General features: G+C 43.8%; 5 protein-coding genes and 1 pseudogene across 5 annotated transcripts; 2 read left to right on the forward strand and 4 right to left on the reverse strand.

Annotated features, from left to right (window-relative positions):
* Nucleotides 1-1,003: 1,003 nt before the first annotated feature.
* LOC129597808 (spermine oxidase-like) lies at nt 1,004-6,205 on the reverse strand. The gene is made up of 7 exons (XM_055495487.1): nt 5,948-6,205; nt 3,183-3,348; nt 2,902-3,059; nt 2,628-2,827; nt 2,082-2,562; nt 1,825-2,021; nt 1,004-1,504 (listed from the first exon to the last, which is right to left on the reverse strand). The coding sequence occupies exons 1-7, from the start codon at nt 6,203-6,205 to the stop codon at nt 1,246-1,248; spliced, it is 1,719 nt and encodes a 572-aa protein (XP_055351462.1). The 3' UTR covers nt 1,004-1,245.
* A 1,847-nt stretch (nt 6,206-8,052) lies between these two features.
* On the forward strand, nt 8,053-11,340 carry LOC129597844 (uncharacterized). The gene is made up of 4 exons (XM_055495536.1): nt 8,053-8,429; nt 8,532-8,713; nt 8,932-9,058; nt 10,942-11,340. Exons 1-4 carry the CDS (start codon nt 8,376-8,378, stop codon nt 11,083-11,085), a joined length of 507 nt encoding a protein of 168 aa, XP_055351511.1. The 5' UTR covers nt 8,053-8,375; the 3' UTR covers nt 11,086-11,340.
* Nucleotides 11,341-11,741: 401 nt separating this feature from the next.
* LOC129597834 (uncharacterized) lies at nt 11,742-13,207 on the reverse strand. Its single transcript, XM_055495522.1, has one exon. It carries the CDS (start codon nt 13,204-13,206, stop codon nt 11,842-11,844), a length of 1,365 nt encoding a protein of 454 aa, XP_055351497.1. The 5' UTR covers nt 13,207; the 3' UTR covers nt 11,742-11,841.
* A 686-nt stretch (nt 13,208-13,893) lies between these two features.
* On the reverse strand, nt 13,894-16,617 carry LOC129597833 (spermine oxidase-like). Its single transcript, XM_055495521.1, has 6 exons — nt 16,341-16,617; nt 15,787-15,971; nt 15,495-15,694; nt 14,934-15,414; nt 14,431-14,627; nt 13,894-14,359 (listed from the first exon to the last, which is right to left on the reverse strand). The coding sequence occupies exons 1-6, from the start codon at nt 16,552-16,554 to the stop codon at nt 14,098-14,100; spliced, it is 1,539 nt and encodes a 512-aa protein (XP_055351496.1). The 5' UTR covers nt 16,555-16,617; the 3' UTR covers nt 13,894-14,097.
* A 2,060-nt stretch (nt 16,618-18,677) lies between these two features.
* LOC129597809 (5-hydroxytryptamine receptor 1B-like) lies at nt 18,678-19,568 on the forward strand. Its single transcript, XM_055495488.1, has one exon. It carries the CDS (start codon nt 18,678-18,680, stop codon nt 19,566-19,568), a length of 891 nt encoding a protein of 296 aa, XP_055351463.1.
* Nucleotides 19,569-19,970: 402 nt separating this feature from the next.
* Nucleotides 19,971-22,633, reverse strand: LOC129597810 (uncharacterized; annotated as a pseudogene).
* Nucleotides 22,634-23,848: the final 1,215 nt, after the last annotated feature.

Raw genomic sequence — 23,848 nt, forward strand, 5'->3', positions numbered from 1 at the left:
GGCATTCTATCAAGGTCTGCAATTGTGTGACAGTCACTTCCGATTGTCAAGTAAACGCCAAAACCTTTGCCGCAAGCGTAAACGTTGCCACTCCAAAGGTCAGCATCAACACATGGGCTATCAGCCAGGAAGGCGGCAATCCTTTGGTTTTCCGAGACAACAGCGCTCCTAACAATTTTGTGGCCTTTTACCAAGGACTGTGTGAACGTCCAAGCTAACTGTCAAATTAACGCAAAAACGTTCTCGGCATCCGTTAACGTGGGGACGCCCATGGTTACCATTGGCACCTGGACGATTGGCCAAGAGGGTGGCAGTATATTAGTCGTTAGAGACAACAGTGGCGCTCCCTCCTCTGATAATCGTGTGGCATTCTACCCTGGCATGGGCACCAGCATCAATATCCGTCCAAACGGACTGATCCAAGTTGCCGATCTTACAGCAAGTAACAGTGTGCAGTTGCAGACCTTGCTGGTGGCTAACAACTGGAAGGTTTATCAAGACACTTCTTCCGGAGCTCTATGGATTCAGGATCGTGTCACAACCGGAACACATCGCCTGGCAATCAACCTTGGTTTCGGTAACACCATCAACATCAACCCTGCCCTTTTTACTGCCGGCTCCAGCCAATTGCAGATAACGGAGATACTGTTTGACGACAGATGGCTTGTACATCATGGAGGTGCTCCCACCTCCGCAGAATACTGGGTCGTCCGCGATTATCATGCTTACACAACGTATCCGGTTTCCAATGCCTTGCACGACAAACGTTACGCTTTTAAAGAACTGAGTTCCAACACGTTTCCTTGTCCTTCTCCCTGCCCGTCATAAAGAATAAATTGTCAGCTAAAACTTGCTTCTTGTGCCGCTACTTTTTATTTCCGATTCATAGTTTGACAAATTCAATAAAATTTTCACGGTGTGTGCTCGATGTGCGTAGCAACTGTTCTCGGCGGCTACCGATGCATAATTCATGCATTTCGTATAAAATGATCAGTTTAGTTTTCCTTGTAACGTATTTTTTCTTTTGGGCGATAAAATCGTATTTTGTGGGAGACCCACCTTCAGATTTTTCTGTTATTTCGAGGGGGTATTTGACCCTATTCATGACAACATTATACATAGCACCAAGTAACACGCTCAAGTTCTGTTCCCAGTCTGCACGTGTCACGGTACGCACACACAGTGGAAAACGTTAGGTCGATTTAAGTACTCGGTACTCATAGTCACATCATGTGCAAAACGCTGTTATTTGCTATAAATCTGCTTGAGTAGTTTGGCTTCCCGTTGACCCGACAGAGCACCGTGCACCATGGACCAGTATTTGGGATGGGTGGCCTCACCGGCAAACTGCAACCCGGGGACCTGCACATTCTGACCGTTGACGCTCTTTCCGTAGAAATAATCGCTGCTGGCTAAATCAGCTGTCGTAATTCCTTTTTTGACCATATCCATGGAAATGTGACTGTAGGTTCCCAGGAATAAGTCGTTCTGGGACCACTTTCCTCTGTAAAACCATTAAATCGTCACTGGTTAGACGTATGAGTTTAGGAAACACTGCGTTCCCATCGCAAGAACGTGCAGCCGAACAAAAATTTACGGATAAAAAACGGCGCCGATGTTGATCGCACGACAAACCGATTTTCTCAGTTTTCATGTAGAAACAGTCTTTCATGCCATACATATATCGCAATGACTGTCACGTGAGTACGAGCTTTGCGCGGGTGCAGCATTACTAGGTGGCCTTTTGGCAATAACAGTGGATGTGTCGGGAACGGAATATCATTCTTCTCTACGTAAATAATGTGAATAATGGGGATTACATACCGTAAGATTTTTTTCGGTTCCGGCACATTTTTTCCAGTGCTCTGGCGGAACAGCGAAGTAATTGCACTAGAAACATCTGCATCCGACATCTGTTCCATTTGCACCGCCTGCGGACCGCCCATTAAAATCACCAGGGTTCTGTCGGTTGTTGGAGCAACTAAGCCGGACGCTATTGCGCGAGTCCACAATGCCCCTGGCTGCCAAATAAAACAAACTGAAAAATCAATAATTTTGTTTATTCATTTGGTTAAACATACGTATGTTTTATTCCGGTCAGCATTGACGTTGTTGCCGCTGCTGTACATGTACGTCCAGTAATCCGGCATCAAATCCGCCCACCATTCATTGTCGTAAATCAGATGAATCTTCCCAAGTGTCCCAAAACCGGCGCTCTGGATGGCGGTGCGTTTTCGCTCGGATAACGCTGGACTGAACAGCGTATCGACATGAGCCTTGAGATATCCTATGGACGCCGTCATGATGACGTGATCGGCATTGATTTGTGTGCCGTTGGACAGAACGACCGTCATTGCTCGCGCTGCTGTGCGGTCAAAGCGGACTTGTTTGACGGTGGCATTATATTGCGCAACGGCGACCGCATTCGGTGCCCATAACTTGAGCACGTCTGTGTACGGAACACGCAGGTCAGTGGCATCCGGCCCGTCCAGCGTCATGTTGGTGGCCGACTGGACGCTGATGTCGAAGAAGTTGGCAGCGGCATATTCTTCTTTCTGATTTCTAAAATTTATCCAACTGTTAACACTTTTCCGGTTTTGTTGATCAAAGCCGGCAGACTCACGAACCTGACGTAGACATCGAAGACTTGGTCGGCAAGAGCGACTTTATCAGCGGTAACCGTTTTTAGGACCTTCTGGTAAGAATTCAAAAGATGCTGTCCGAAAGATAAATCACGCTGCGCTTCTAACGTATCATACTCGTCATCGTCCCACACAGTATCATCCAGAGCCGTATAAATCTTGAGACGTGTGCGCATATCCGTAACCTTAAAACGCAACAATTTAAGGAAAAGATCAGCTCGTCGATGTAGCCCTATAAATGGATTTTAATTATGCGTACTCTGGTGCCGTCGGCGTTCATCAAGGTGAACATATCGTCATCTGCGCTGCGTTTCCGACGGCGCCGGCTGTTGTCGGCAAGAAGATTATTCGCTTGGCAAAAGTTGTACAAGGCATGACCGTCCCCGTGTACCCACTGGCCGCCCATTTCCAGCCATCCTGTAATTATAGTTTTGTGGTTAAAATGCACATAAATAAGTAATTACTAAAGTAAAAAAGAAAACAACTTAGCAATACATGCCAATAAAATAATTTTTCCGTAACTTAATGCACTAAATTAACCTTTTCCGGTTTCGCTAGGAATACTCCACAAACGTCCACCATACCGACTGGATGCTTCCAGTAGCGTGACATCGAATCCGGCTTTAATTAGATCCTGTGCCGCACTAAGACCGGCTGATCCGGCGCCGATTACCACCACCTTGACACCGTTAGTGGCAGCTGACAACTGACACGTGAGCGGTAATAGCAAAACAGCTGTAAAATACAGGTGCATTTTTCTGGACAAAATTAATTTAGCGCACCAAAAAAAGCTCGATTGGTGGATGCTGTTCATTTAACCGGACATTCACCGTTGCTTTTATATGTTGTGCACAGCTAGTGTGTTATGCGATTTCCTTTTGGGAAGTACTAAGAATGCCGACTACATTTGTTGTCATGATAAGCATTATCGGCAATTTTTTCCCGTTAGTCAGCAACAGACATTCAAAATAAACTGGTACGGATGCGGTGTTCCACGAAGCATTTCGAAGTCAATAACTGTTCAAGTTTTCTGCGGTTAAAAATTGCCGACATTGTCGTTGAGAATTCTCTCGGCATCTCGTGAACATGCTTTATGTCTGCTGCCAGTGGAGTGCGCCTTGTCATTGTATCTTACTTTTTATCATTCTATCGTTAGTACTTCAGACTTCTCACGAACAGAATAATACTTATAATAAATTTCTTTACTATACTGTTTTACAAATCATTGCCTTGTAGAGTTTGCTAATCGCTTGTTTCAGATTTGCAATAACTGGTAAAAAATACCGATTGCTGTGTTATCGAATTCCTTTTGTGGACAGCTTTCCATTTATGAAAAGAAAATGATTTAGAACTTAAATAGAAATACACATTTTTAAAACATTTGAATAATAGCCGTAGGAAAATCTATATACAGTTTGTATTTAATAAAACATTGTTAGAATCCAACGTAACAATTTTTAATACCCAGTTAGATAACTTACCTAGATCAAAAGAAGTGCTGGTAAAATTTTAAATATGCTCACGATGATCTACAAAGCAGATGTTGCATAACTGAAAAATGACGATGGAACATGTTTGCAAATTTTTTAACTGTTCTTCCAAATTACCAGGCAAAATCGATTCGCCGAGAGAGCATGCCGGGCCTGATCAGCCAATGTGCGGACTAGTTGCGTAAATTTCAATACGCTTTCTCTATCTCCTGTTCTTCCGATTACAAGCTCCACCGTTTCGCTGACTTTGTGTGCCGGAATCAACGGCGCATTCATCATCCCCGTTCTCGCAATAGCCACACGAGTTCCTACTTGTTCCATTAACTTCGCGGTAAAGTGCGGATGCCCGAATAAGGCCCAGGCCACCAATGGCACTATGCGGTGCACCGTCACCAGCAGACTATTTCAGAAGCGATGGGAAATGAAAAGCGCGCGAAGCCACCATGAACTTTACAAACTGAAGTTACCAAGTTCCCAACGTTCTCGTATAAGAACGACCGTCCGTCGGTTGAAGCGGTCAAAGCGGACCTGCTTGATTTTTGATCCTGAATATTTATAAAATGCTTCGATTACTCCTACACGCCACGCGACAACGACGATAGTGGGCTCGGAATTTTACTTCCTTTGGGCAAATATGCCGAACATGGCCGGAAACGGCCCCAAGCCATCACACGAAAAAAAAAACAGAAATTTTTTACTGCGACAAGTGACACGAGTTAGCGTTGTAACATTCTCTAATTTATACCCTTCACATGAAGATCTAACCAAGACAGACCGAACACAACCAAACACAGCTGGAGACAGAACACAACCAAAAGGGGCGTATCGTGTGTCGTAATACCCGGATTCCTTGGTCCCGCTGAATCCGTCCCATTACTACACGCCACGCGACAACGACGATAGTGGGCTCGAATTTTACTTCCTTTGGGCAAATATGCCGAACATGGCCGGAAACGGCCCAAGCCCAAACCCAAGACAAAACACAAAAAGAAGGACGTGATGAACCAGTGCAGCGTGGTGGAGGGCCATCGTTAATGCTGCGTTTGACGTAATGTGCGGGAGGATAAATTCTTTGAAAATTTGGTAAACTAGTTAAACACGACAATGGAAACTGTTTCGGCGGAATTCACGCCGAACAGTACGGCAAAGGGAGGCGTATACGACGCAGTCGTATAGGTGAAGCGGGCTGCCAGAAAATCCTGACGCATCCCGCGGACAATGCAAGGCAACTAATGGCAAGGAACTTTTGTGGACAATCTGGGAATTCCGCAGATTGGCCAAATCAACGCAACTCAAATTCCGTACCATGTACGGAAGGCTAAAAGCACATAAGCGGATACACAAGACGGTAACGGCAGTCGGCAATGGAGTATACACGATGCATGTAGAAGACGTGCACAATAAGGAAAGGAGACACACTCAGGCAGCAGATCCGGGAAAAGTAATGCATGCAAGTCGGTCATGATGGTGTGCGCGTTGACGGACAAATGATGAACCTTTGCCTAAAACAATTGAACGGACGCGATGAATCCGGGTCAAAGGAAAACTCAAAGGCAGTATGCGGCAAAAAGTAGACAGAATAACCCATCCAGGAACTACGTAGAATACAGAGGTCATACGGAATCGAGCTCACTTTGCGCTGGAAGCCGGTTGTTCGGTGCAGGCGGTGGCGCGATGGTCTTTCCGGCAGAATCCGCAGATGTGTGGATACCGACAAGGGACGTCCCGGCAAGGTCTGTGTTCGTTGAAATTAAAGCAGCAGTAGTTCGGAAAGGAGGTTCGGGTGCTTAAATGCTTGGCCCGAACCAAATTTACCTTAGGCTGCAAAACTTGAGAACCCGAGGTACGGCGGGAATCCGCCGAAAAATACCCATCAGCCGTGCAGTCGCGACGCGAGGTGTCAGAAAGGTCAAACTTCTCAATCTCGGCTTCTTCACGGAATTCACAATCAAACGCAACAACAGCTTCGTCGTCATACATACAGCGTTTGCGAGACAAGTAAACCTGGTATTCCAGGAACCCGATGAGTACTGGTAAGGCGTTGGTCTTCCGTGCGAGGTCTAAGGCGGCCATAATGTTGCCGGCAAATAGTTCATCGCACGAAATTTCATGCGGCTTAACGTCTTTAGCAGCCTTGTGAGCTGCCTTCACGAAAGGCAGCGTATGCGGTCGGGGAAGGTTACGGGCTAAAAGGACGTGCGGGTGCCGTTGGTGGAACTGCGGTGCGTGCTCGACGGGCTGCCTGAACTTTCGTCATCCGAGGCTGACTGGCGGGCTTTGTCGGTGCGCGTTGTTAAACGGCTCCGACGGAGAGGACCATTAACAGTGGAGGCGGTAACAGGAGAAGAGTTGACCACGTGCTCCAGTACAAAGATCTCGAGCTGGTTGCGGTCGCGGATGCTGGTGATAAAGGTCAGGTTCTCGGGAATTTCTTGACTTTCCCCAGCAAAATAACATCGTCGATGGAGTTGTATCCGTTGTCGAAAAGCTGTGAAACCGACGCCGCGGAAATTCCGATAGCTGTAGCCAGGTCTGAGGGTGAGTCACCTTTACCTGCTGCAGCTTCGGTTTCGATTCAAAGGTTCATCTGGGTGGAGTAAATCATAAAGCCGCTGAACAAGAGCTGGTTTCAGCTCGTCAAAAACTTGCTCGCCTTCAACTTCGACAATGAGCTGCTTGATCTCTGGAAGGTTCAAGCGGCCCAGTTGCTTCAGACTGAACGTGCGAGCTTGTTCGAGAGTCACAGACATGACAGATAATTTAACGTAAAAGGAACGAAAAAATGTTTAACGATCAGTAATATGGACGGAAATTTTTTACTGCGACAAGTGACACGAGTTAGCGTTGTAACATTCTCTAATTTATACCCTTCACATGAAGATCTAACCAAGACAGACCGAACACAACCAAACACAGCTGGAGACAGAACACAACCAAAAGGGGCGTATCGTGTGTCGTAATACCCGGATTCCTTGGTCCCGCTGAATCCGTCCCATTGTGCCGGCAGCCACACAAACCTGACATAAACATTGATATTCTCGAATCTATAGTTCTTAATTTACTTGGGACACAAGTTTGAGTTAAATTTTGCTGCTGCTTTAAAGCCCCTATCTTATGGCTTACTACAATATGGGATATCGATTAACTGTTGCCGATCATTGGGGGGGGGGGAAACCCCGAACACGTCGTTGTGCCCCAATACCAATGCCCGTCAACTGGTTAATTAATGTTTTTCATGCACCGCATCTGTAAACAGTCGATATTGTTTCTGACCGGTAAATTGCACCACACGGGACTCAGTGCGTTTGCGTTCTTTCGATGCAACCGGGACACGATAGCTCTACGCCTACTACTCGTAATTCCAGCAACATACAGTATCTCACAAAATCACGGCCAGCCAAAACGCACTCGTTTAATTAAAGTGTCCATAATTACAAAAACGGCCAAAAAGATCTTACCCATGGATTGACCGATAGAGAAAATGCATTCTCTTGAGTCTTGATATGGTACGAGGTGATCACAAATTCCGGCGTAATCCGAGGTTTGTCTTCTGTATTTGCTTAAATACTTGCTAGGAGATCATGTACATACTGTATGTCATTGTCATCCGACCGTGGCAGATTGTTTGCTCGCTGTTAATATTTACCGATTTTGTGCCGGTTGATAAGTAGTTTCATAAGCCATATCTCGAATATGGACAAATTGTGTCGTAAACGGCTTTCCTTTGTTGTTTGTTTTTGAACGGAGCAATTCCTGTAGATTACCGAAATACAGTGATACACAATACTCCAGTCGCATCGTGACATCATCTAGTACGGACTGTACTCGCACTGTCTCAAAGATAGCAGCCGTATATAGTATCGTTATTCAAATATTATACATATCATCGTTTCAGCACATTAGAATGGAGAACGGGAAAGATGAAAGCGGGGCCTAACTTATTATCAATGAGCGTCACCTGCTACTCTAGCGATTTCTGTACATACATAGTGCTGTGAAGCAGAAGGCTGAAGCCAGTTCGAACCATTTTATTAGTTCTTATAATCGTTTTAGTTTGTTAGGGGAACTACTGGTACTCCTCTTATTCAAGTACAAATCGTAGATGTACGGGCTTCTTCAAACAAAAGATATCCTGTGAACCTTGTAAATTGTATATTTTATTTATTTATCAAAGAAATTAGTTGCGTTGCTAAGTTCTTTATTGTCGCCTGTTCGAATGGTATAGTTCGTCAAGATTTGGAAGATGGCGAGAAAAAAGGTCAACCCTTGCTTCTATATACCAGCTATAGTTGGCGTGGTAAGAATGCTCAATGCCTATCTGTTAGTGGAAGCGAGGAAACTTACGTAAAGACTTCAAGACCTTGTGGATTTGTTCTTGCGTGTTCCGTTTTTAATCTAGGGACTGCTTTTTACCGCCGCAATACTGAACATAATCGTGTACTCGAGGCCCTCATCGTACCGAGTGCTACTAAGCTGGCACGACTGGAATGGGTTCGTCATGTTTGCTTTGGCAATGGTGAAAGGATGCATGGACTGCTGTTGTGGATCTTCGCCCATGGATCCGAACGAAAAGTCATCATCGTAAGTCAAACGACATCTCCTTCCCACCTGTAAAATCGGTGCAGTTTTGATGGTATCATGGGCGTGCAACCAAGTTTCCAATTTTTCGTAGTAAACTACTTTTGCAAAAACTAGAAACACTGTTCCGATTCTGGTTTTAACACCCCACAATACGGCTTGGTGGCAGAGTTTTTCTGTGCTGCCAGAAACACACCGATTTTTTATTGATGTTGTTGTAGTTGCCGCTCTTGTTTGGATTGCCTCGGCTTTTTTTTCGTCACTTTCATGCTGATAAGCAGCTCTATGATTATTAATTACTACAGCAAGGGAAACACGGATATTCCAACCGAAAGATTTGTTTCAGCGGTAAGCAATGACTCAATACAAACGGCTGCTTACGTATTAATAATACGAACGGTGTTATCGTACATGTGCGTACTTAATGATGTTTACTAAATGATATTTATTAATGGCTTTTATTTATAGTACATACTTAATGACATTTATTTAGACATACAGATAGTTGAAATTCTTGGGTTCGTTTCAATCGAAACGAGCTACGAGGGTCATTTCATAAAAAGTGGCAATCGATATGAAAAAATACTTGACGTATTCATAAAATTACGAATTATTTTTTTAAAAAGTGTAGCATTCATAACCAGTTCATTAGGACAATGGCCGAGGTACCGCCAGCGGCTGGCGACTGGCATCAGTTCGTGCATGGCTACCTAGGCTAAAAATATTGGCATCATCCGTATGGTTCAACACCAGGAAAACACACACGTTGGCACTTCCATCATGCAGCTGCATTAATATTTTTCTCGATCATAACTTGGAATATTCCTATACATTCATTATATTCACATACCTTAATCTTTTGCTAGTTCAAAATTTTTCTAACTTTAAAGAAATCATTGCGCGGCAAAAGGAAAAAAAAGAGAAAAAACCGATAAAAATTTTGTATGGGTCGATCTCTTTTTTGCCTATAATTTTTTTGTGGATTCGTTTCATGAGTTCGGAAACATGTTACCTGCAAATCATAAAGATTAGAGAAACACAATTAACGGAAATTATGAATGAAACATGCTATAGTTAAAAACGACATATCCATTGCCACGCTTTATGAAATGGCTCTCGTACAATTCTGCATATTTTATTTTACGAACGTGTGACAAGCGATTATTGAAAAAGCACTTCCGTTGCCACTTGCGGCATATCAGTACACTCTATTACAAACCACGAGTAGTACATCAGGACCAGGTCGAATCTTGATAGCCAGAGTTCCTCGTGCAACATTGCAGCCTTAATAATACGGCTAAGTGTGCGATTGAGTACGCACGACATTCGCTGTGCCCATGGCGAAACTGAACCAAAACAGGTGTTACATTTTATTTCCCGTTCTCAGAAAACCTATCTGTATCTTTGCTTGTATCGCCGTTACGTTCCTATTAAGTGACCGTTTTAGTTTGATTAATTCGGTATACATTGCGCAAACTGGTTAAAAAACATAATTACTCGTCTATCATTCTTTGTCTAGTGTTAGCTTCAGAAAAGATTCAGCGAGATTCAGTTCCAGGCCATCGTATGTTCAGCCAAGGCTAGTCAGTAACGACTTGCAGAAATGAAATATTGACGGTTGGTGCCACCTTGCCGTCTATCTATAAAGCAGGATGAGTCTCGCCTGTTAGAATCAAGGCCAAAAAGATGGAGAACTCATCGTCATTTTGACCTTGGCCGTAATTCATAAAAGGATATATACAGTTCATGTGCTTGTTTGCGGTTGCGGCAACGTAAAGTGGACACTTTATCAGCCCGGGTGCTGGGAAACTGGTGCGCGGCGATGAATTGCTAGGCCGGGTCCGATTAATTCGCGCTAAACTGCGGTCGAGCTGAGCAGAGAGGTTGAATTCCCTTCAGAGCCGAAATCCCTTTCTTGAGCAAAGCGAAATGCGCAACTAGCCAAGTGCGGTAAGGAACTAAGGACTAGGCGGAAGTTAACTGGCAAGACATAGCTTGCGTCTTACACGAGAAAGACCACAGATGAAACATAGCATGACGAATGGAACGAAAGTAGGCTGATCCTGTTTAGCCGAGGGAGGGATAAACCTGGAAGGCTGGCGACTAGCTTATCCTCCAGCAGTAGTAGTGATAAGAACAGTAATGATGAGCAGACTTGTTTTCACTAACACATAAATCTGTTTGCATGGGTCACGGCCAACAAATTTTGCCTTATACCCATTATTTTTCAGATCTGCTACCTGATAGCTGTTCCAGCCATGATTGTGACGGCAGTGCCTTGCGCTCTGTTGAAGTACTGTGAGGATAACTCCGAAGACGCAGAGAGGATGACTGAAACAACTGAGTCTTCTAATTATAGCGCAATAAATTATTAACGCTGAGTCGCTAAAGTTACAATGCGCTGGGAGTTTAGACCATTTGTACATGTATTACAGATAACGGTGTGCCAAGATGTGCCGACTGAAAACGGATTCTTCCCTTTCATGAAGATTTTTCCTTAGAGTACAATAAAGATACCAATAATAACCAGTGAAGTAGCAAAAATAATATCGTTAAAAATAAATTTTACCTCTACCCTGCATATGATTCATGCTCACAGATTCGTAGTTTTGACCTTTTGGGTTCCTTGCAAGCCCGTTCTAAGATTTTACCAATGACAGTAACGATTTTGGAGTTCAACTCACTGTTGAAAAAATTCAATAATTTCAATTAGTGTAAATAAATTTGTTCAGGCGTGTCGCACTGTCGTGTCGTATACGTGTACTGGGTAATGCCGAATAATGTTGGACGCTGTATGTTTCACCGGATATTCAAGCATTGTATCATTTGTACATCTGTAAACTGTACTCAGTTATGAAATTTATTTATGGTTAATCGAACTGCATTCCTGGATTGTTTTACAATTGCGAAACGGGTGACTTACAAAATAATCACAAATTCTTACATACACAGAATTAACTGGATGATTAAAAAGATTTAAGCAGCCACTGCAAGCCATAGCAAAGATTTCTACATGTGTTCGAAAAATTGTTACGGGCAACAAAAACGCACCTCGGAGAAATTTAACTGATGGTCAACAAAACAGAATAATACTTCAAGAGTCAACAGTGGCACTGGCGACTGCGCATCGCTTACAAATTCTTCAACAGTTCCGCCAAATTGCGCGTCGATGTGCCTTCCTCCGAAAGAGCATGCTGGGCCTGAGCAGCCAAAGTGCTCACTTTCTTCCTAAACCCCGACCTGTCTCCGGCATCTGCTGTTTTCCCAATGACCCGCTCCACGGTTTCGCTGATTTCTTGCGCCGGAACCAGCCGCGCATTCATCATCCCCGTTGCCGGAATCGCCACACCAATCCCCACCTGCTCGACCAGTTTGGCATTAAAATGCTGATCGCCGAACATAGGCCAGGCAATTAGCGGCACCCCGCAATGCACCGCCTCCAGCGTACTATTCCAGCCGCAGTGACTGATAAAAAGCGCGATAGCCCTGTGTGCCAACAGCGATTTCTGTGACGCCCAAGGAACGATCAAATATTTCGCGCTTAAGCTGACATTATCATCATAATTTGTCCTTTGGAAAGTATCCGGTAAGTGTTCCTGCTGGAACGGTCGCAGCGCCCAGATAAACGGCCGTTGAGTCTCAAGTAACGCATTGCCGATTTCGATTAGCTGTTCTTTTGAGGCCACAGCAATCGAGCCAAACGAGCAGTAAACAACGCTTTGCTCCTTTTGCCGGTTCATCCACTGCATGACCTTTGCCGGGAATCCGCTCTCAATCTCATGGTGTAAATTCCGCTGTGTGCGAATCAGCGGTCCCACAAACATTAAACTCTTGTCTTGTAATTCGGGAATTTTCTGGAGTTCCTGCATCGCTGTCGGCTCGATCTTTTCGAACGAATTGAAGAGAATTCCTTTAGCGCACTTCACCGCTTCTTTCTGATTCAGTTCCACCACTTTACCGCTCTTTTGCGCAAAGCTTCCCATCTCTTTCTCTTCACCAACATCTTGACTGGAGAAGAAGGTCTCATCCGGGATCGTGGGCGTGTCTTTCTCGATCCTCATCATCCCGCAAATCAGTTCCGCTGGATATGTACTGACGATGTACAACGGAATGCCCTTATCATGACACGGTTGGCATGGCGCATGCTGGAAGATATCACAGAATACCGCGTCTACGTGTGGCAACGCTGAACTGGCTTGGTTTAAACTGGCCACGAATCTGGCGTAATGTGGTGCTTGTTCTTTAATGATTTGGATCAGCTGCTTCATCTCCGTGAAGTTCTCGTCCAGGTTGATGCTGAGTTGGTCGTCTAGGAAGTGCAGGCGAATGGGATCGGGTGGAGAAAGGTGGCGCTGGAGGATCTCCTGATCGCGGGTGGCCGACACGACCAGCGTCACATCGTGGAAGGGGACGACGCGCTCGGCGAACTCCAGCATGGGGATGTAGTGGCCGAATGTCGGATAGCACAGTACCAGTACGTGCTTCCTTGCCGGCATTTTGGGGAATTACGAGCAACACCAATTGAATCTGAAATTAATTTTAGTGTAGCAATCGCACAGATATGAAAGATGAATTTTCTGAGCAATAAAGCTGCGGACAATCGGAAATGGGTTTTCGCCAACTTAAACGTATTAAAAAATATGATCTAACGTTGAGCAAACGCTTGGCGGTCTGCAGACATACTAAACAAAATTTCAGCAGCTTGGTTGAACTTTGGATTGGCGTCTGGTGTACTATTGGTCTATCTTTATCGAAATCGACTAGGAGGTTAATTCCAGTGTTCGCAGAAAATAAGTTTCTTACTGATGCAAGCGTCTCAGCGACCGGACACTGCGTATGGTGCAGAAGAATGGTATAAATCGACATAGCGCAGCAATTGTTAGCCTATGGCAATACATATACGAGTCGTATTTGCCTTGCTGTACTACCCTAGTAAATTAACCAACGTCTGTTTTGCCGGGCGAAATAACCGATACCGGTAAATGCGTCTGTTATTGTGGGTTTTTCCACCATAAGAAAAATATACAAAAATATTTTTTGCACACATACATGCGTGATTCTGTATGTCAATTTGTAGAAACATTAACATCAATTCGACCAGGTATGGCTGTGAGCTTGTGGGCGTTCGTATAAGATGTGCTTATAGTTATTTGCTCTGACGAAAGAACTTCGAAATACTGAGCCCTGTATTTCTTCGTTTATCGCTGCATATTTGAGCGATATGGCGCTTGAATATCGTACATTGCGCACTGTATCGCATCGGGGTATCACTGATTTTGTAGTGTGCATCAAGTTAACCCAGAACATTTATTACAGAAGCTGGGATAACAAACCGAAAATTGTTACGAAGATACAAGCGAAGAAACAAGGACAGAATAAAATAATTACTACATGCGGTAAAGATCTTTCAGCGTTTTGGCTTCACGTTGACCTGAGAGCAAGGCACCGTGTACCATCTGCCAGTATTTTGGATGGGTCGCCTCCCCGGCGAATAATAATCCAGGCAGCTGTACGGTTCTCCCGTTACCTGTTTTCTGGTAGGGGTACTCACTACTGGCAAGGTCACTAGTGGTTAAACCCTTCTTGACCATATCCAGGGAAATGTGGCTATATGTTCCCCGGAATAAATCGTTTTGTGACCACCTTGCTCTATGACCAATCATCCTTAATTAGTAGAGTACATGTAATGCAAAAGAATTTCTGTGAGCATTATTCGGTACCTTAAAACTTTCTTGGGCGCCGGCAGATTTTTCCCAGTAGTTTGTCGGAAAAGGTCGGTCACGGATTTGGAAACTTCCGCGTCGGACATTCGTTCCATGTCCACGGCCTGCTGACCACCCATTAGAACGACGATAGTTTTGGTGGTGGTCGGCGCTACCATGAACGTATCTACAGTGCGCGTCCAAGGTTGGCCCGGCTAAAATAGTTGAAGAAATGTAACATGGATTTCACTAGGACACATTTAATCAATGATTTTAAAAACGGAAATAAATGTCGGTGAAATAATGGTGGACTCATGTAGAATTTCGGATCTTTCCACCAAGTAGTTTTGCTAAAAGTTCATCCCACTGCTCCTGTATTTATAAAACGTCTACACGCATGTGGGATTCGTTTTTCAAAGACAACGTTTAGAAACCGAAGAGAATGATTAAAATTTCGGTCCGGACAGAAAATGGAAATTATTCTAAATTATTAGTTATGTACAACGTTTTTTAACTCTTACATATGATTTATTTCGGTCGACGTTAATATCATTGCCGGTATTGTACAGGTACGTCCAGTAGCTCGGCATCACATCCGTCCACCACTCATTATCATACACCAGATGCACCTTGCCCAGTGTTCCAAACCCAACACTCTGAATGGCCAATTGTTTCCGTTGAGACAACGCTGGACTGAACATTTCATGGAGATGCGCCTTGAGATGCCCGATGGGCGCGGTCATCACCACGTGATCCGCCATGATCTGTGTACCATTGGCCAGTACGACCATCATCGGTTTCGAGGCCGATGGGTTAAAGCGGACTTGGCGAACCATCGAGTTATATTGCACACGGGCGACCGCATCAGGTGCCCACATTTTTAGCACGTCCGTATACGGAACACTCAGATCCGTGGAGTCCGGACCGTCGAGGGTAATATTGGTTGCCGATTGGACACTGACGTCGAAGAAGCTGGCAGCTCCGTAATCTTCCTTTTGGGTTCTGTTGTATTCCAATTCGTTACAGTTTATACCGCTAATGTAATGCGTTTTTATTCCGCCTTATTTGCCGGTTTTACTCACCTGATAAATACGTCATACATTTCGTCAGCTGCTTGACGATTTTCAGCTTTTATCCGTTTTCTTAATTTCTGGTAAGAGTTGAGAAAATGCTGGCCAAGGGAAAGGTCGCGTTGCTGTCGTAGCTGATCGTATTCCGATTCATCCGAGGTCACCGAATTGACCGCTCCATACATGCGAAGGTGGGTGAGGAAGTTTGTAACCTTATTGGTAAAAACAAATTTACTGCATACACAAAATAATAATAGGATATCCAAGCAGCCAATTGCGAATAAAACTGCAAATCAGTGCATACTTTGCTGCCATCTGCATTAATCAGCCATGGTTTACTGTTGTCATCTTCTTCCTCTTCACTGCCATCTTCGCCATTGGCATTCTTCGGTGCTTCGTATGCTTTCTTTAGTAGGTTTTTGGATTGAGTAAAAGTGTACAGTGGATGGTTGTCGCCATGCACCCACTGACCGCCCATTTCGATCCATCCTGAATTTCAGTAATTCATTTTTATTTTAATCAATAAAGTTTCGCATTAATGACGAATGTACGAGTAAAAACAAATGTTCTAAATGATTCTAGCGTTAAGAAGATAGATTCCGTACTTGTATACTTGTACTCGCACACTGAATGTCGCGAAACTAATACTTAACTTGATACTCAGACATGGAATCAAGTTGACCCTACACCATAATATGTACAGTACAACCTTGTGTACGATACTTTAGAAACTGCTACTAGTACAATATTCGCATTAGTAACACTAATTTGAGTGAAACAAACAAGAAAAATTCACATAAAGAACAGCTAGCTCGAATTTCCAGGAAGTTTTTGTAAAGATATCGCCAAACAACGAACCTGATCCAGTTTCACTAGGTACACTCCACAACCGTCCACCGTAGCGATTCAACGCTTCCAGAAGTGTCACATCAAATCCGGCTTTAATCAGATCCTGGGTCGCGCTGAGACCAGCCGATCCGGCGCCAATGACGACCACTTTAACGCCGCTCACATTCGCTGCAAATACCTGGCCAGCAGCAAAGCATAAGTTGAGAAAAAAATATACATGCATTGTTGGTGCTCAGTGTACCGCTGCTGAATGATGATTGAAAGAGAAAAAATCGAAAACGGCTGCAAGCTATCTTTTCCACATAATCCGCTTCTTTATAAACCGGTCGTTTTCTTTACAGGCATCAAAAACACGGGCACAGTTTTGTCAAAAAAGTTAACACAAGCCGTTTTTGTGCCGCAGTCAGCTTAACCATTCAGAAAAACAGGTTCGTGTCGTTTTGTAACTGGGCGCTGCGCTAATATTTGATCGACTTGTTGTATGCGATAAAAGAATATCGATGCTACCACAGGAAAAGACCCATGAAAGAACGCGTACCATTTCCCATGAAATATTCTCCTTGCTCTGATGTAATTTTGACCTCAGATTTACCTGCACAGAGCCATTTTTTATCACTTTTGATTAAGACGCGAAGAACGCATACCAGAAGAATAATTAAAAACTGTCGTCGAAGGAGTAACTTGTCGCACTAGTCAGCAACTGAGATCGGCAAATGCAAAGCGTTTCTATAAGATTATACATACATATACAAAATTAATCATTATTTTGGCAGTTCAACCTCGCAGTTCAATAAAGGAGAAGGAGTGCAATTTGGATAAATGCGTAGTGCGCACAGATTTGATATGCCATGTGTCTAGTGGTATTGTACGTGTTTGAAATGAACATCTTTGGGTTGAAAGTTCACTTCCAACCCCAGGTGTCTGCCGGTGTGTTAATTAGATCGCATCCAATCACCTGAAGTTGCTGCAACGCCGATTTTATCGCTAAACCAGAAACGAACAATCATGTTGGTAGATTATTCCGATACTATAGTACCTATTTGCACACCAACAGCCAGGAAACAGTCAGGGAATACCGAGAACTGGCTGAAATACCAGAAATGCAATTGCAGACGAGCAGGCTGTGCTAGAAAATTTTACAATCTCCAGTGCGATCAGACGATATTCTCTTGGTCAAATTACAATTAGGTTTCAACTGCTTCTCATCAATGTTAGCTTACTGATACCATACGATATCAGCGTCCTAAGTTACAAATTCCTTTCTATAATCTCCTGTGTACTCCTGTGTACTATAGCTCGCCCAATGCGTCTTGTAGACGGTACAATGGCACCGGAAATTCCTAGGCAGTAAATTTTACCTCGACATGTGGAATCATGGATGAACGCTTTCGAAAGGATAAACGGTCTAAGACGCAATTTTATCGGAAAATAACAAACCATTGCAATCTTATATACAGTGTTATTAGCCCAGTTTGTCAGCCCGACCAACGTCAGAGATCTTCTTTCCATTCATAACGAGGCAGGAAACAAGCGAAGCGGAAGTCACTTGGCTGTGTCAGCCGGTGTTTGTTTCCCAAGGAGGTTAAGCTGGCACGGTATTGCAGGTATTCCACAGAGTTAATGGCTAAGACCTGCTGTGACCGCGTAATTGCGGTATATACGACGGACGAGAATCCATTGATCGGTTTACAATCTGTACGCGTTGCTTCCTAAATTCTGGGTTGTTGAGCCATCGAAGTCATGTTGTTTCCTGTGCGATGGCTTGGCATCTTTGTTCATCAGAAAAGCTTAGAAGAAACCCAGGTCTGAAATTGTCCAGAGTTGTACGCGAAGGAAACCTTGTAACCTAATCTCTGCCCCTTTTGACGGTTTAATTGTTATTAATTAGATTTTCATAGTAGACCTATAATACCGCAGCGCTTTGCCATCTGAGCTGCAACTAGAGAAGGACTGCGACAGCAGCACGCTCTTTAGTTTTATTTACTGCAGCATGCTGAGCTTGCAAGGTTGTGCAAGGTAGTCAGGTTGTTTATTTTTCTGTTAAAATTTGTAGATCGGATGCAGAAACGCTCTTAACTATTTTGTCGCGGTTTTTATTTATTGAATTGACACTGCCACTTTCGGTGTTTTAATTTTTTTGCTTAAGAAAAGATGCAGATTCTGCTCGTTTTCTTAAATTCAGTTTTAATGATTAAGTAGTGTCATCGCGCATTGAAAATTGTCCTTTAATTTTTGGCAATTGTAGATAATTTTATCAGTGCTAGTATGCTACTATAAAACTGCACTTTTTTAATTCGTTTAAGCGGAGATACCTTATTAGGCAGCCGAAAAATTTCCATCAAGCCAATGGCACTAAACACAACGACTAACCTAACCTTCAACTGGACCGGCTATCTCGCCAAAACTCAAATGACCACGCCCAGATATATCCGAATCGGCGCTGTAGCCACCACTCTTCTGCTGAATTTCGCCATCCTGGCATTATACGTTCGCCACCGCAGCCTGCGAACACCCTTCGCTGTCTACCTTATCAATCTTCTCGTCGCTAATCTGCTTTTTACGGCGCTGTTATTCGTGGATCACATGATTAAACTGGTCCAACCCGGATGGCAATCACGCGCAGCAGTGTGTGACGCATATTTATACGCGTGGTATCCCGCCGCGATGGCTATGACCTGGGCGCAGGTCCTTGTCGTCCAGAACCGCTTGTGGGCGGTGACCTTTCCCTTTTCCTATCGCCTGTATCATTCCCATCGTGTCGCCGTTGCTGTTTGCGTTGTAAAATGGATGTTTGTGCACATATTAACGCTGCCGTTTCTCATTTTGGAATTTCGGTTGTACCGACGACCTTTCGCCGAGCGTGGCTGTGATATCAACTACCAGGCGCAGTACATCACCGCACACGCTTTACAAGTATGTATCTATGACTTCCCGGTGATCGCTGTGGTTGCCCTGTATCCGATTATCTGGTACCGGATGAATACACGCAAAGCAACCAAACCAAAAACTAGCGCCAATGGCACAATGGAGCAGTCTAAAACCGAGACAAAGACAGATGGCGGGTCGGCGTTTCTCATGATGACCTTGTTGATGGTCAATGTCGTGGTGTGCTGGTTACCGACGTCGCTTGTGTATATCATCATGAGTGCATCGAATTTAATGCTTCTGCCGTGCTACGGTGAGGTCCTTCTCGTCCTCGCTGATGTCTTTTGTTACAGCACTATCTGCAATGGATGAAAGGTTGCCAACACGCACAGAAAATACACACGATGCTGGAATGTGTATTGATTATTTAAACGAACGTACCCCATGCATTCTCTTTGAAAGGCTGCCAAACGTGAATATTTACACCTGTAACAAACATACAACATAAGGTCTGCTGCCTGCATATTGTACATCGCACTGCATATCGTAAATAAGTGATATGTGTGCAAAACATAACTTTCAGGAGATTGAAGAAGGGCTTTGAAGCAAAAAAAAAAAATGCCATACCCATATGTTAGAAGTATTGAATTCACTATGTACTACGTCCAAAATAACAATTTGGCTTTTACGGCATTTGCGTACGTGAACATGCGCTTTTATGCATTTAATTTAATGGTATCAATTTGTGATTCCATTCAGGTACAGTCCTTTGATCTATAATACACTTGCCGCAATAATGGTGACACGGCTGCTTTGCGTTATTAGCAAGTGTATGCCTGTGCCGTATGGCCCATGCGGGGACTTACGTAAAATACTGGATGGAACTAATTTAGCAATTTCCAGATATTTGTCATCGCCAGCGTCTTTGAATGGAATGTCGTCCTTTACTTTCGCAGCATGATACACCTTGGCAAGCGTCAACTCCGGTTCGGTATCGATTTTTTCGTCAATATAAAAGATATCACCGTGGGCGACCAGCGAAGCCTATTAAAAAGCGACAATACAGATTTACAGGATAGGTTCCGGAGGGGAGCATAGCTGACCAGACGGATACTCATGACCCATTGAAAACTCCACACAGGCCTTGCATTCAAATTGTGTATATTTACCTGCGAGTCAAAATATATTTCCGCTGGAATGGAAACTCATGACTTGACTGTGCGGTACGCACTATATTATCGATTTTTTTATGTACAGAGTTATTATATCTATAGTTTTCATCAGCACGGCAGATGAAAAATTTGGTTGATTTTTTCGTGAGGCACCAGGCTGTAGTATGTGTAAGAACTTATTCAAACTTCACGCCGGTAAGAATGCAGAAGCCTTAATTACACGCCAGGGCGCGTACTAGTACATAATCTGAAGCGTCGTACTGTATACTTCTATTGATGGTGCGTTCTTTCGAGCATGCGCAAAACGTCCATCTGTTGTTGCCAATCAAAGATTCAAAGAAATGGAATAGAAATACATATGCCGTGTCGGTTCGGAATTTCTAATTTAAGTTTTATAAACATTGGGTTGTTTACTGCAGTTTACAGCCTCGAGTAAGGAAATTTACCGGCAAACCTTCACTCCACCGGTTGTACAGTACGCAACACCTACCATGACCACTTCCTTTGACTTACAGTGGTGCGAATGCCCTGCCAGCTGACAGCCATGAATTCATTGACGAGATCCATTATATAAAACACTTCCAACCACAGCGATTCCAGGAATGACGTATCATCCTCCTCTTCGGCCGTTACTCTGGCGGATATCTCCAGAAAATCATCATGTTCACAGGAGATGAAGAGCAGCATGTCGGATGATTTGGTTAGTACGCCTCGTTTCCAGTAATAGTGATATGAGCATTTTTCAATGAGCATGTTGTTAATCAAGGCAATCAACCGGGAGGCATTCCCCGGGGGCATCACGGGCAGGAAATACATGTACAGGGACAGCTGGACGTCCCCGCGGAAGGGCCGGCTTGTCCAATTCAATTGCTAGACAAAATCAAATCTAATAAACCGCCCTTTCACTGATCATTTCGCCGTAAATAATTGCGAAAAATCTGTAAATTTGCCGGATGGAAACATGTGGCAGAAATGCGCGGCATAGGTTTCGTGATGACGGCAAAAGGATTTTACACCGGCCACTTACTGGTTTCGCATCCGGAAGTAATCCGAGAAGGGGATCGCGTATTGCTGTTGGGGCGAGAGGCTGGGAAATGCTGGCAGCGCCAGTGTTTCCGATGCGGTACGGGCCGGCTTGACAACAAGCAAAGATGGAACAGAAGACTGCGTATCTGTACAACTTGATCCTCCAACGCATAATCCTGAAAAGTGAACGCCACTGCACTTCAAATCAAGAAATACGTTTGCCACACGGCTGCTACATTTCGCTAATTAAAAACGGGATGTGTTTACGTGCAGCATTGTGCGCGTGCGAATTGAAAACTGGCTGAATATTTATGTGTGCCTATTGTATTACCATTTAGCACTGTTGACATTGTAATTAATTATGGGATGTTGTAATACAAACCTGCCAAATTAGCGGGAACAGCGATTCCTTGATCAGTCCTTTATTCGGGATATCTTCCAGTGCCGAGGCTAAAATCTGCGCTTCCGGCGGATGTGCGTTGAGACTCCGGGGCCAAAAGCGTTTCCTTCGAAGCGGAAGGATTTCTTCTGATCATCAATATGCAGCGCACATGCGCAGCGCGCTAATACTGACGGATTAATACAGATGAGATCCACAGACTGAATGGTTTGCAGTGCCCGGGCATCCAGTATCACTCCTAGTCATGACATAAAGTCATCAGAGGTTTAACCTAACGTAAACCTATTTGTCCAGACCAATTTCTCTGCAACTATGCAGAGTGCGCTTATACTGTGACAAGTTCTTCAAGTTGGAGAGGCGATCAGTTAGGCGGCTGATGGTGATAAATGGTTCCATAATTCATGAATATCATGAATATACACTTCCTGCGAGCGCTGAATAGTAGTAACGTATAAAGTGGCTGGTGGTCAACGAAGAAGTGATTCCATAATAAGTTTCTACATGGTTTTTCAACAGTTTCGTTTATGAAAAATCAAGAGCGCCATTTCGAGTTAACATTCTTACAGTTGTGCTTACAATTTGCTGTAAGAATCCAATGCACTCAGTGAACCGAGATTTGCTGACACGCTCATCTTTCGACGCCATTGCTCGAAGTTCCTCCAGGACACACACACCACGTTCTTATCGCGCAGTGTCGATACTTCATCATACAATTCCACCCAGCCAAGAGGGATTGGGCGTGATAAATGTGGGAAAGTATTTGCGTCCAAACAAGCATTGAGCAAATGTTTACGAAGGATCGATCCTTGTCCTGACTGGCAACTTGCCGTAACGAACATTTTATCGTGTATTTTCATCCACCTGGCGCTGTAATTCGTGGATTTTCCTTCAAACATAGCACCATCTGGAAGGTCTCTGAAATTACACAGACGTCTCTACATAGCGTCGTTAAAGGCTGCACTTGTTTGGGAATGGAAATTAACTTAAACCGGAAATGTGCAGATTTAAACAACTAAATAAAGTGATGTGAGTTTAGATCGTCGTTTTAAAAGCATCATAAATCTAGTCCCCCTTTTTAACAAAACATCATGCTAGCACCAAAAACAATTGCATAAACAGCTACGTACGCCATACATAAATACAAAAAAAACAAAAGAAAGTTTGTTCACAAAAGAAAGAATTGCATATAATTATATGGCATTCATGACCTTTAGGTTTTGTAGCACAATGCAACAGGACTTACTGCAATAAAGCGAGTTCGACATTGATGCTGTTTTTGCGAACAAGGTCGGCACTGTCAATTGACCTTTTGATTATGTCCATTCGCGATAAGCACTCTTCATGAGCATATTTATCCGCACGGGTGGCCACCACATAAATGTGTGGCCGCCGTGCTTTGCCATATATGGTGTGTATTAATAAAGGTATTTTTTCCACACTGCTCGAATCCTCGAAGTTACACACACAAATATACACAGACGCATCGCTGAAGAACACCGGGTGCACACCACGCAGCACATCCCGGCCATCACAATCCCACACTTCTCACACTGGGTGTTTATCATGACGGATTGGCTGTTTGAGTTGGCGGCGCTCGTTGACCCTATCTGTCTGTTAATTGGCATGCGGGATCTGCAGGCGGAGTTTGTGAAATTGGTGTGCTGGCGTCAGGAGAAGGCAGCCGCTACTATGGAATTGGTACGTTTACGCGAAAGCAACAGTAAGTTAAACCATAAATTTGTGTTCTAAAGATACGGATTAATGCCATTGCATAAAATTAACGGAAACGATTTTACGCTCGATGAAACTGTATTTTGTCATAATATAATATATGTACAGTATTTATAAAATGATCCGGTGTCCCTCTTGGAATGTTACGCAAAATAACGAATTCCAATTACGTACGTTGAAAGTGTAATTGAGGTTTAGTACTTTTATGTATCCACAAATGACAGGATTTTTCTCGCATGAAAAATAAGTATTGTGTGATAGTTCGAAAATCTGGAATAATCGTCTAAATAATCTGATCAAGTTTTCTGATTAGAATCATATTG

The sequence above is a fragment of the Paramacrobiotus metropolitanus genome, unplaced genomic scaffold (genome assembly GCF_019649055.1).
Source record: "Paramacrobiotus metropolitanus isolate TYO unplaced genomic scaffold, Prichtersi_v1.0 Parri_scaffold0000109, whole genome shotgun sequence".
Lineage (NCBI taxonomy): Eukaryota > Metazoa > Tardigrada > Eutardigrada > Parachela > Macrobiotidae > Paramacrobiotus > Paramacrobiotus metropolitanus.

What these genes read in the sequence shown, in the direction of transcription:
- LOC129597808 (XM_055495487.1), bottom strand. Translation starts at nt 6,205, where the DNA reads ATGGCCGCCTTAGACCTCGCACGGAAGACCAACGCCTTACCAGTACTC. An exon ending in TCCTAGCGAAACCGGAAAAG is followed by an intron (nt 3,060 to 3,182) that starts GTTAATTTAGTG and finishes CTATAATTACAG; the next exon opens with GATGGCTGGAAATGGGCGGC. An exon ending in GAACCGAAAAAAATCTTACG is followed by an intron (nt 1,505 to 1,824) that starts GTATGTAATCCC and finishes ATGGTTTTACAG; the next exon opens with AGGAAAGTGGTCCCAGAACG.
- LOC129597844 (XM_055495536.1), top strand. Translation starts at nt 8,376, where the DNA reads ATGGCGAGAAAAAAGGTCAACCCTTGCTTCTATATACCAGCTATAGTT. An exon ending in TACCAGCTATAGTTGGCGTG is followed by an intron (nt 8,430 to 8,531) that starts GTAAGAATGCTC and finishes TTTTTAATCTAG; the next exon opens with GGACTGCTTTTTACCGCCGC. An exon ending in CCGAACGAAAAGTCATCATC is followed by an intron (nt 8,714 to 8,931) that starts GTAAGTCAAACG and finishes ATGTTGTTGTAG; the next exon opens with TTGCCGCTCTTGTTTGGATT.
- LOC129597834 (XM_055495522.1), bottom strand. Translation starts at nt 13,206, where the DNA reads ATGCCGGCAAGGAAGCACGTACTGGTACTGTGCTATCCGACATTCGGC.
- LOC129597833 (XM_055495521.1), bottom strand. Translation starts at nt 16,554, where the DNA reads ATGCATGTATATTTTTTTCTCAACTTATGCTTTGCTGCTGGCCAGGTA. An exon ending in ATGTATGACGTATTTATCAG is followed by an intron (nt 15,415 to 15,494) that starts GTGAGTAAAACC and finishes GGAATACAACAG; the next exon opens with AACCCAAAAGGAAGATTACG. An exon ending in GCGCCCAAGAAAGTTTTAAG is followed by an intron (nt 14,360 to 14,430) that starts GTACCGAATAAT and finishes GATTGGTCATAG; the next exon opens with AGCAAGGTGGTCACAAAACG.
- LOC129597809 (XM_055495488.1), top strand. Translation starts at nt 18,678, where the DNA reads ATGGCACTAAACACAACGACTAACCTAACCTTCAACTGGACCGGCTAT.